We start from the raw sequence: 12796 nt of genomic DNA on the forward strand, positions 1-12796 counted from the left end.
AATCTATAACAGACTTGTGTTTTCCGGCGCAAAGGGGGGAAATAAAAGTGAAAGACTGACTGGGTGACTTTCATTGTACTGTGCTATCAAACACTATCAATCTAACATCAAAATCTACTCCTGCCTAATGTTCCTGTCTGCTCTGTGAGTCAATCATCCCCAAGACTTTAACTACAAGCTAATTTTGCATCGTGGGCCACGTACAGCCCACTTTGATCTGAAGTCTGAATTATATTAGAAATAATATAGAAAAAAAAAAAGTGCATGTCTCAACGTGTCTACATAAAATCATGCCAATAAGATCACGATCACTGTATACAAGGATACAAGCAGCATGCAACAGGTAGCAAAGTTATATTTCAAGCCACTGGCTCATTTGCTATTTTGCTAAGTTGTGTTAATACTGCCAAAGACCTTGTTCTTGACCAGACCTAACCCAGATTAAGATATTACTATTCCATAAATGATCCTAACGACAGCATTTCTGCACGGGCAGCAGAGGGGCACACGCAGACACTATGAATATTACAGTCGAGCTCAGCGCTCGTGTGAATAACAGTTCTTGTTGGAATGGAAAATGATACACATGGCTTTGATTTCATTGGAAGTTGATTAAGCACTGAAGTATGAGAGGAGATTCTTGTGAATTGTGGAGGGATCCAAATAAAAAAAAAAAACAAAACCAGGTCACACTCATGTTCTTGTTATTCAACTCTGCTAAAGTTTTAATACTTACCTATTCAGATTGTTTTGATTCGAGCACAGATGTAAGATGGCATTCTTGACCATCATCAGTCTCCTGATTCTAACAGGACATCAGCGATCAGTCGGATTGCCATTTGTGGCTGATGTCATGAACTACACTGGGTTCACTGTGACTGTATGATCACAGTCAGAGGACACCGCTGTGAACACTGGACAGTCAATCATAATAACAGCCCATTACTATGGCTGCCAGGTCAGCAGAAAGGTGCTACAGATGAAGACTGAGACGTGTGCCGACAAGCATCTTATGGCCTTAATCAGTCTTAATTGAGGTCAATGCAGCGGTATAATTAATGAAGCTCGCTTCTCCTTTACGGCCGTCGCCTTTGTTTGAGAGGATTGGGGTCACGCATGAAGATAGCGACCTCAGCTTGGTGTAAAGACCATCCATCACAAAATGACAACTGTCTGCGTACAGGTTGGTACGTACAGTACAGTACACTTACTTAAGGAGATCACTGAGAATGAGTGCAAAGGTGTGTGTGGCACTGTTGCAAAAATGAAAAGCAGCAAATGAAACTTTTATTCTCTCAGGAGTCCTACACAAAGAAAGGTTGTCTGCCTTTTCTTTCTTTTTAACCTCTCCGCCATCTTTATAGGGGCTTGAAAAAGGCAGCGAAGGCGTTTTCACTTCAGAGACTATAAAGTTTAGCCAAAAGAAAAAGAAAAGAAGCCCTGGGACCTTAGAACTGTGCCAATTGTTTCTCAATAGTGAATAATTTGTGTTTTCCTCCTATGCAACTGAAGTTCCACTCATCCTCCACCTCCTAGCGCTCTTCTTCCTCCACAATACCTCTGCTGATTTGCATTCCCCTCCATGCTCGCTACAAAATGACACAAATGCGCAGCAGATGAAATCGGAAAAGAGGGACAAGTACAGATATACGGCCCAGAGGCTCCGTTCACGTTTCTGAGTCACATGGTTTAGAGACTTTTGGGAATGTTTTAAAACATGACAGTCAAGAGGCCAGTTAGAGCTCACTGATCCAAGACCAGCTCCTCACAGATACTAAAACGGACAAGAGGGTAAATTCATAAACGCCCCCTCGCTCTCAGGGAGAAGGAGCTATAATTCAGAATGCATAACGAGGCAGTGGGCAGCCAAAAGGAAAACCCTAAACTGAACAATAAACTGGGAATAGGTGGACATCTTTAAAGGCGAAAGTTGCCATATTCATGAATATCAGAAGGTGAAGGGGGGTTGAAGTTTGCACATGACTTGCTAAATACAATATGAGAGTAAAGAAAGGACATTAGAGCAATTAGCCAGCCCACTAAAACACTCCAAAGGGAATTTACATAATAATCTAAATTTATTCTTGCAGGAGTGATCTGCTCAACAGAACAGAGTGCTGCCAATTTATAGACCAGGAAGGACACGCCCACCTGCCTTTTGTTTTTTTTAAAGATCAATGGTTACAGTCACAGTTTAATATCCACACTCAAATCGGACACTTCTCCCACAGTAGAGTTACACCGATGAAAGACTTTCAAAGTTTTCTTTTGGACTTTTCTTGGCTGCTTAATACCTGATCATTTTCACTCAAATAGTGAACTTAGGCTACATTCACACTGCAGGCGAAAGCGCATCAAATCCGATTTTTTTGACCCTATGCGACCCATATCTGATCATGGTGTGACAGTGTGAACGGCATAAATCCAATATTTTCAAATCCGATCTGGGTCACTTTCGTATGTGGTACTGAATCCGATACATATCTGATGTTTTAGAAGGCGACTGCTGTTTGAATGGTCAAGTCGCATTAAATCCGTCTTTTACGTCACTGACACAAGACAGACGCCAATTATCAGCTCCGGAGAAGACATCACGAACGCTTCCTGGACATCCAGCGTAGATGTCAGTGAAACTGTTGGGAAGACAGCGTTGGAGAAACATGAACATTTTATTTGTATCTGCAGATTCTGACAGAAATCTGCAACTATCCTTTGAAGCACCGCTCCTCTCTAAAACAGCAACAAGGATAATTATTAGGTTATCTACATTATTATGTAAATAACAAAATAACCTAAAGCAAAAATTGGGAAATGTAAAGTCCGAAGTCTTTATATTAAGGGCCATCAGTCAAACAATATTGTTTGCTCTGGGTCTAAACAGAGCGCGTTGTGTGAAATAGGAAAGATGAAAATGCTTTTTTGCACCAACAAGGTGATTCCCAAAGTAGTATTAGCCAAAAACATATCTCAGCGTGCTGCCAGCAAACTCATATGAATTTTAAAACACTCCAAGGAACATTATCAGCATTGAACTGGGCTCCCAGGATCCTGGATCTCATTACTGAAGCAATGTGGGATCCATATGACACAAAATGCAACAAAAAGCAGCCAAATTCCAAAGAAGAGCTTTGAATGTCCTTCAAGAAGCCTGGAGAACTATTCCTGAAGACTGCTTAAAGAAATGACAAGAAAGCTGCCAAAGAGTTCAGGCTGTGCTGTAACTTCATGCATGTTTTGTTTTACCAATAACTCACTGCACAAATATACCTAATAAAATATAAAGAAATTAGGAGTACCTCAAGACTTTGACACAGTACTGTATGCGAGGATTACTTTTTTTATTTTTTATTTTTAAGAACAGTTCTGCACTGATGTGGTAATTAGGTCAGATGAGACAGACAGATACCCATCTATCTGTGGTAAGCTGAAACTGATGTCACTGTGCCTTGAAGTTGAGCCGATAAGTCTCTGAAACTGCTGGAAGTACGGAAGCAAATGGATAGGAAAGGGTACTCCATCATTTGACATGGTGAGGATGGTGTATAGTGCTTCACATTGGTTTAAAATTCATATAGGTGTTCTTTTAGTTTAAGAACATAATTTGCATATGGAAGACCCCACTGCAATCAGGAAATGTTTCTGTAGATAAACCCTAATCGCCAAGAACAACTATGCATTGATTTCAAGTGAACATGTCACCCAAAGGAGACAACCCCAAACAATGCCAGCTAAGTATCTCAGACTTAACAGTCATCAGATCCCCTCATTGCTGGGCCACAGGCTCATATTTCACTTCGTCTATACAGACAACTTTCCGACAACCAAATTACACCATTTATATCATTATATGCACAATACGCTAATTTATCTTACTAATGATATCTGACCTCAGACAATGGTTGATTTCATGCGAATTTGGCAGGTAAAACAGACTGTAGGTGGCAATCGGCACAGATTCTGCAAACTCAAATTAAAACGCCTGCAGCAGTGAGAACTGACAAGAGAACTCCGATACATCCTTCCCAACTTTGGGGTGAGAAGTGAAGAAAAAGAGCAGCAAAGGCCTCCATCATCTCAGCTTGATCTTCTCCCCAGCTGTCACAGGAAGCTGTCAGGACTCATCTCAGCACAACAGAAACCCTTTAGCTCGCTCACACACGCTCACACACCTTCCCTCAAAGACACATGTGTGCATACACATAGACATGCAGCAATATATTAAGTGCACAATAACATGCAAAGAATGGACCCCACACACAGACAAAGCAGTCCATCAGCAGGTGCTGCAGACGGGTGTGGAGCAGAGGGTACAGCATGTATTCTTTATAAGTCCTACTCTTGTGATTAGTGTGTGTGTCCATGTGTGCGGCTGCTCTACCCAAAGCAATTCTGTGTGATCTATGATTTACTACTGTACTGACACGTTTCCGGTTCCATCCATCTTTTTTTTTTTTTTTTTTTTTTTAACTGGTTATCCAACTCAGTGTTGCAGAGTGGTTGAAGACTATAACAGCTGACACAGGGTGGATAAAGTACACACTGGACAGGTCATCGCTTCATCACTGGCTTATATAGGGAGACACTCCACCGGTTATCCTAATTTAAAAAAACAACAACAAAAAAACTCTAACAGATTCATATTTTCTTCTATGAAAAGACTTCATCTGACTTACTGGTGCAACTGAAAACCTGCTTCTAATAGCAAATAAATTGGAATTGTAAAATTTTATTTAAAATCCAACCATCTCTATCAGATGACTGAAGTCCCAAATGTCTACTTTGCTGCTGTAATCTTGGAAGTAAAACAATCTGAGCTCAGAGTTTTTCTACCATCTATCTGGGTAAGAAAGTTGTGACAGCAGCAGGTAGTTTTAGTTTACTGTAAACTAAAACGTGACAAAATCATTTCTCAGAAGACAGGAGGTGCTCAAACATGGACTAGGAACTTGCGCGTCAGTGAAAGTGTACTGCAGTGCTTCAGTTACACATTTTAAATTGCTGGAGGCCATCTCAGCTCATAAAGTAACAAGAATATCCTAAAATGACAGCCGCACAGCAAGAATCCACAACAAATTACTGACACTTGGGAAATGTGAAAAGAGAAGTAAAAATGCTGTGAACTTCACCTCAGCAACATTTCACCATTTTCAAATATGACCTACAGATTAACCCGGGATGAAAACTGTTAGCTGAAGTCTTGAAATTGTCCCATAATGCCATCTGTATCACGCTACAGCCTTTTTTCCTCCCTCCCAGCAAGGCAAGCAGGTTTCATGATCTGGTTGTTGTACTTGTTAGTGGATCCCGAGGGCCTCTGGTCAAACATTCGTATTCCCTCTGCACTGGCAAAACAACCCAGAAGGCAGGATTGAGATGCAGTTTTCAGGCAGCCGCTGTCAGTAGCCTTGGAGCAATCACAAGGACTTCGAAAATGAAGCTCATAAATATTTATAGGCTTCTGAAAATATCGTATTCATTCAAACAAACAGGGTGAAAGAAGTGCCTGTCTGTGATGGATGTGTAACAGCAGATAATTGGAGCTTTGAACAACAAAACTTACAGAGAAACTGAAGGCAGGTGGGCAAAGACCACAGGGAAAAACATGGTCCCGTGTACACACCAACACACACATTCACGTGGTTGTAAATACACGCACCTATGCATGCATGTGCGCGCACACACACACACACACACACACACACACACACACACAGACACACTTTTGGGTTTGTTTTACTTTCACTTCCTCCTGTGAAAACCACAAAGGTAGAAGAGAAGCAGGTTATCATATCAAACTCTGTCACACTGCAACGAAAAGATGAGGCTTTGGCTAAATTTCAGCAGGAAGTTTCTCTCTTTGTTCTAAACATGTCAATCGCACGGAAACCTAATTTTCCTGCTGCCCCCCTCCCCCTCTTTTATCTGCTGCGTCTATAGGGCTATAATGGATTTTAGTAAACAATGAAAACTCCAGATTTTGGGAAGTGTGAGAAACCTTTACAGGAACAGAAAACCGTTCTTCGCCCCGCGCTGTCAAAAATGACGCCGTCTCGGGAGCAAAAACAAAACAGAAAGAAGAACCCAACTTGTCATCTAATTATGAGAAATTACAACTGCTCTTAGTGATGGTACACCAATGCAGTGGTTTTCACACTTTCTGGCGTGCCCCTGTTCAAAAGCTGAAAAGGTTCTCTACAGAGTTTTTCCATCAAATATCAATAATAATAATAATAATAATAATAATGATTAAAAAAAGGATTAAACTTCATCTTAATTGAATCAAAATAGAATAAAGGTCGGTGCAACAACAGCAGCAGCAGCAGCAGCAGCAGCAGCGCTTCTCTGTTTTTATACCCCCCACATATTAAAAATAAAATGCAAACTAATTTCGCTTCACATTTTCTCACCTGGTTGTCTGCACCCCACCTGCAGAGGCTTCATGCCCCACCATTTGAAAGCCACTACACTAATGAAGATATAATTATCAGATTTTCATGCTATTCATGCTGGGCAAGAGCATGTGCATGCACACTGGGGCACACGCACACTTTGTGATTTCCTAATAAGTTTAAGGAGTTCATAAAGTTGTCTCGAGCAAATATCTTAATCATTTTGTAACATATATATATATTATAAGCAAATAGGCAATCAGTGTAATCCGATGCCTCTCCAGTGAGCATCCGGGCTGCTGAGTGAACTCCAACTCCTTGGCATTGGCCTGCAGCTGATGACAGAAGTACTTGTTCTCCTCAGAAACCAGTGTTTACCACCTCCTAAGGCCGACCCTTGAGATCGCAGTGGAGCTCCAGAACAGAACAAAGGCTAGTGTTGCCACATGCAGTCCAAGATGGTGGAGTTGAAGTCATTCTGTCAGAACAACTTACTAAAGAGGCAGCTGATGACAAGGACTGCCACAACAACAACAACAACAACAACAACATGCTCACCCAGTCAACAAGACTGAGGCAGGGCTAGCTGTGTAGCAACGACTGGACTTTCAAAGTAAGCATAAGGGGATTGTTGAGCAGTAACACAGTATTGTTTTCTCAGAGATGAGAACTGTTTGTTATGACTACTATATTACACTTTTGCTCGTAGAGCCTCGTAAAGTACACGAATTAGTGCTTTAACTGGTGTTGTTCTTACCCCATGACACTAAACGAGGGCAGAATAGGGGTGAAAATGAGCGCATTAAATGAATGAATGAATGAGCATTTATGTTTTGAGCATACCTTTACAGTAAAAGGTGAGGAAGAAGAGGAGCAGGCCCGTGACGAGGTTACCCAGGAAAGTGACGACTCCACAGGTGATGCCTTCAGGGACCGGGTACACCGTCTCAATGAACAGCTCGAAGAATATCGGAACACTGCTGTTAATAAAAATGCCGACCAGGATGCAGGAAGTGTACAGGATTGCTGTGAAAACAGAGAGTGGGGCAGAATAAGCTACAGTTTAATTGGAAGCTTTGATGAAAGAGGGTTTCAAATCTCAAATGAGCAATTTTTTTTTTTTTTTTTAAAACAAGATGCCATACTGGTCAACTTTATGGAACAGCGGTAGTGATTTATTCCACCTTCCACAGCTTCGTACTCTACCATTTGCTTTCAGCAGCACTGAGATTTATGACGAACCCTCATCCTAAAAACAACATTTCATTTGCCAGCCCTTCAGGTGGCAATTTAACACAAACAAAAGCAATATACTGGAGGTGTATTGACAGAAAATGGCCAGTTTGTAACCCAAACAACAAGTCACATCTACCCCAAGCCCACCATCACTTATACCTGGTCTGAAGTGTCACACTGATTAGCTGAATGTGGCAGTTTTGCAATTTGAAATGTGTTTTTCTGCCTTACTGTGTTGTTATTCTATTCCCACTTTATGCGCTCAGTTTTAGAAAGGACCGCTTTAAAGGTTGCAGGTGCTCAGTGGAGGGTGCAAATATAATAGTACATGTACTTGAAACTAAGGCCTGGGTGGTGTTTTTAAATGCACTTGGTTTGCATTTCCATAAATGTATGTAACAAAAAACTTCATTCCCATTCTGAATCAAAATGCAACTCATTTCACAGAATCAACAGTACATTAAAAATAAAATTCCTTTTTCTACTTCCAAAATGCACAGATGTCCATATAATAAACAGCTCGCCTTGTTTGCTCTTTGTGCATGATGAGAATCGTGTGCACTGGACACACCTGCTGATTTATGTGCTGAAGTGGGGAAAAAGAAAATATAATTCAGGTTTGTTTTTGTGTGTTCTTCTTTGCAGACCAATCAGAAATGTTTCAGTAAGCTAGGCACTTGCGTACTCTCGTCCCAGCTGCAGACCTCAGCTGGCCCTAAAGTAAAACACGTGTATTAGAGCGGATGTGCGGCGAGATTAAGCAGTCACCTCTGGAGCATCACGGCACCCTCAATCTCCCTTATCACAGCAGACTGGTCCAAACGAGCTCCCCATTAGCCTGCACGTCCCTTTAATCACTGTGCCTCTGAGGGCCCAGCGTACCCACTTGCCTGCCTGTGACTGGGAATCTAACCGCCACGCCGCAGCCATCAAAGGCAGCTGTCCCCCCTGATTCTTTTCCTTCAGTGCTACCAAAGAGCTCAAATCAAATGCTGCAGCCGCTGCACACGCGCCTCGCGTTATAAGATTAGCCTATATGCCACCAGCTCCTAACAGGTTTAAGAAGATCCCTTGAAGGAAAGAGACATGATTGATCACAACTACCCAAGAACACAGAATAAAGACACAGACTATACTAGAATTTAGGGTTTCTGGCCCACAGACTTGTGTTGCATGGGTAATAAATCAGATAGAGGATTTCATTTCCCTCTAAAACTTCTTCGCTTGTTCTCAGAAACCAAAGATTACGCTTATGGGTGTTTAAATGCTAGTGACCGTCCCACACTAGGATAATAACTGGTTTTGGCAGATTTTGTTGCAGTGTCATACCACCCTCTTCTATGAGATGCCAGGTGGATGGAGCCTGGCAGCTGCAGACTGCCAGTGTCTGGGCTAAGTGGCAGTTCCAGGGCTTGGAGAATGATGATGGATGATGATGACTAAAATTAGTGGCTTCGGGTGACATGCTGCTCTGCCTTTTGATTTGGCTTTGGAAAAGGCAGCCCAAACACTGATATCAATGAATGAATTGGTTTTGATGAATATGTAGCAGATATACAGTACAGCCTGTGAGACCTGTTATTTTGACCTGCATGTACTGAAGACGTTTCCATCCACACTGGATAAAGATCGAGTGACACAGGTATACATAGATTTTATGCAGCTGTGGACTCACCTGAAGTGGAAGGGAGGTGGGTATAGCTGCTCAGACAGGTGAGTGTGAACCATGTAGAGGCCAGTGAGGCTCCTGCCAGCATCAGCACCAGGATCAGCTTCAGCATCCCGCGGATAGAGTCTGCAAATCTGAGCGCATGCATTGGGAAAAGGAGGGAAAGGCGGACTATAAATACATAAAAGCAATGAGTAAAACATGTCAAGGACAAAAAACACTCAAGACTACTGAAGTGAGTACAGACAGCTGCTTGAGAAACAAGAAGCATCCTTCATAAACACAACGAGCATCTATGCAATTTTTCAATGTCTGTTTCTTCGGCGACTTGTGTCATAATCTATTACTGGAGGCATGCATTGTTTCACAGAAGAGCTAGATCATTTCCTTCTCCCACTTGTTTCTGAGTGCATCAGTTGCACTTGTCACTACACAAGGAGACACTACTGCAAGAGTAGATTCAATTTGTCTCACCAGCTAAGCAGGCAGACTTGAGATGCACATTGTATTACATTGTGGAAGACAAGCCATCGGGCCATTCCCAAACTCTCGAGCTCTGCGGTTTCTCTTTGTAGCCCTTTCTAAACCCACATAGTTCATTAGGTTCCTCTCTTCTCCTCTGGGTATGCATATGTATGCATGGGAAAGATTAGATGAAGCTACAGAAGCCTTTAGCGATGACAGACACTAATTACTTTTGTTTTGTTGCTCACAGACAAGATGCTGAGAGAGAAGGAGGGCGGAAATTGACAATGAACTTAACGCAAGAATAAAAAACCCATGTTGGAAAATGGTTGATTAGTTCAACTAGGTTTTGAAGTTCTGTCAGTCTGCCGAGGGCCAGGGGACGCGGGAAAACATCCTTTGGAAGGATAATGAGAAGCTCTCTACTCAGAATGTTCCGGGGTGGCATTTTTAGATGAAATTATGGTCTCTTTGGATTTTATGAGCTGTCACTCATCGTCTCTACATATCATCTCCATATTCACAGAAAATCAGCTATACTCTGGATTTTTACCTTTGGTCTTTTAAATCACTGTGTGAGGCTAAGATGCATAACCTGGTTCCTTCTGTTGGCCTTTTCAGAAAAAGAAGAAGAAAAAAAAAAATCCAACTAAATGGTTCATATTTCTGCTTACAAGAATGAGCTGATAGCAACGGCAGGCTAGACGAGAGGGCCAAGTGCTTGGTGCTACACGGGGATCTCAATTCTCTACCCACAGCTACACCCCTGAAATCTCCATCACCCATCTGCCACTGACTGGCTCACGTCCACAACCCTTCAACCACTCCTGCTACCAGAGAGGGACGAAATCCTTAGTCTGCAACCAGCCAAGAGCTCATCTCTTTGCAGAGGGGATCACAGACTGTTCCCCTGTACTACATCCAATCTGATCCTTTAGACTAAAATGCCATAAGTAGCTTATTTCCTATACTACACCTCTGGATCCCCACTCCACTAGATAAAGAGCTTGGTTACTCATTGGCACAATATGGTGCGTGTGACACGTTTTAAATTTGAACTCATGAATGTCAGTTTAAATGTCGCTAACTGAGGTGCACAGTTAGCCACCAGTAATAAAAAAAAATATCCCATCATAAACCATGTTTTTCTTTTTAAAAGTCGATCAAATTTGCATTTTTTGGACTCCACTACAGTAGCATTGCATGATTTATTATTTAGAGCAGTCTGACGTTTTAGCACAAGGGATTCGTTCATTCATTCAAACTTAGATTTAATACCTTTTCAGAGATATATAACGTTAAATTTGATCCTTCTGCTCTAACAGCTATCTTTGGAGAGACACCTCGAAACGTCAATCTCTCAAAAATAAAAAATTCGCATTCTATGTCCTTTGCTTCACTCACTGCAAGGCGCCTTATACTTAAGGAAGCAGGAAGCTCCTCCCACACATGAACAGTGGCTTGATGAAATGATGAAATATATACTATCAGGTTCAACCACCAAATTTCTTAAGGCATGGCAGCCATTTCTAATGTACATGGAAACATTTAAAATGACCAGCTTATCAAGACCTGATACCAGATCTCTATATCACTATCATAGTTAACTGTACACTGAGTCCCTTATACATTTCATTTTTATATTTGTGGGTTTTTTGTTGTTGTTGTTTGTTTGCTGCTCTCTTTCTGTTATTTTTTGGGGTATTGACAGATAAGGAGGTCCTCCCTTAGAAGTAAGACCAGTAACACTGAGCTGTTCCTTCCTTTACTCTTCAAAAATTACAAGCAGATAAAATTGTGTTTAAAACCTATATACAGTAATTTATTGATCTTTGTCACAGAACTCCATTATTATGCAAAAATCAAATATAAATAGTAAACATTACACTGCGTTCTTGAAGTCAAAAGAACTTGAAAGATATTTTGAGTTGAACCCGCACACAAATTTTTTCAGACATTTTGCTAATATTTTAGCGTGCTGTTAAAAACCAAAAATATACAACTGCATTTAAAAAATTTAATTAAAATTAACAAAAAAAAAAAAAAAAAAAAAAAAAAAAAAAAAAAAAAAAAAATTCACTACAACTTCTTGTATAAGTGGAACTATACGTCACATTCATGGGAACGAGGTTGTCACATATGACGCATGAAAGAGCCACTTCCATTGGATTTGTTAAATAAGATTAAGATATAACTGTTACACTACTCACAGAGTAAAGAGGGTCATGTCATCTCATGAGGTAAAGTCAGAATTAAAAGCCTATCTTTTACACTCCCCGAACAGGATTTATTGGCCATAAAGATAGCATCATTTAAGTCATGTAGAATCAGATTCCATTTTCTGCTCCCCGGTGCCTGCAGGGAATGATGAAATATCATCATTAGTATAATTTAGGCTCGTCTACGTTTTTAGTGAGGAGCAGACATCCTGCAAAAGAAAAAGGAAAAGAACGATATAATATGATGACCAACACGCAATCACAGATTGTTCTCGTTTGAAGGGAAAACAAATTAGGCCGCAGCTGATACTCATTTGCGTTTGCTCTATTGGAGTATTTTCCAGCTCAGACCTCCGTGATGTGAAGGAGAATAACCTGGTTCTGTTTTCTGCCACCTCCTTCGTATTCACCCCTCGCCCCCCCTTTTTCCCCAGAGCTTGTAATGGGGAGATAATGAGTGAAGCTTTTTAGTTATTCTTTCCACTCTCCTCAATCTGGAGGAAAATAAATAAATAAAAATAGTGTGCAGTGTCGTGGCGCTGTCGTCCAATCAGCATCTGTCTGGGCCAGACAATTACACAGATGCCAGATTGTTTGTCAAATGTTTTCATGACAGGGGCCACACCTCGGAGCAGCTACCACCGCTAATTGAACCTGCTGGATCGAGGTCCCTGCCATTCAAACATCCACTGAGCCAAGACACAGGGAGCGCAATGTTTGCACGAGCCTGTGTATGATTTTTATTTATTCATTTATTTTTTGGCAAAGGGCTTGTGCTGACACCCAAAGAAATTTAGCTAAGCAGCAGTAGCACTTTA

The 12796-nt window shown here is 41.2% G+C and overlaps 1 protein-coding gene across 1 annotated transcript in view; it reads right to left on the reverse strand.

Annotated features, from left to right (window-relative positions):
- The window catches only part of slc49a4 (solute carrier family 49 member 4), a 44273-nt gene that overhangs the window by 4868 nt on the left and 26609 nt on the right, over positions 1-12796 (reverse strand). Inside the window, exons 7-8 of the mRNA XM_040034797.1 lie at positions 9301-9428; positions 7233-7415 (exon numbers count right to left, since the gene is read on the reverse strand). Of these exons, the coding sequence (XP_039890731.1) occupies positions 7233-7415; positions 9301-9428 (311 nt within the window). The remainder of the gene's footprint in view (positions 1-7232; positions 7416-9300; positions 9429-12796) is intronic.

Source organism: Simochromis diagramma, unplaced genomic scaffold (assembly GCF_900408965.1).
Source record: "Simochromis diagramma unplaced genomic scaffold, fSimDia1.1 OVJJ01000091.1, whole genome shotgun sequence".
Taxonomy (NCBI): domain Eukaryota; kingdom Metazoa; phylum Chordata; class Actinopteri; order Cichliformes; family Cichlidae; genus Simochromis; species Simochromis diagramma.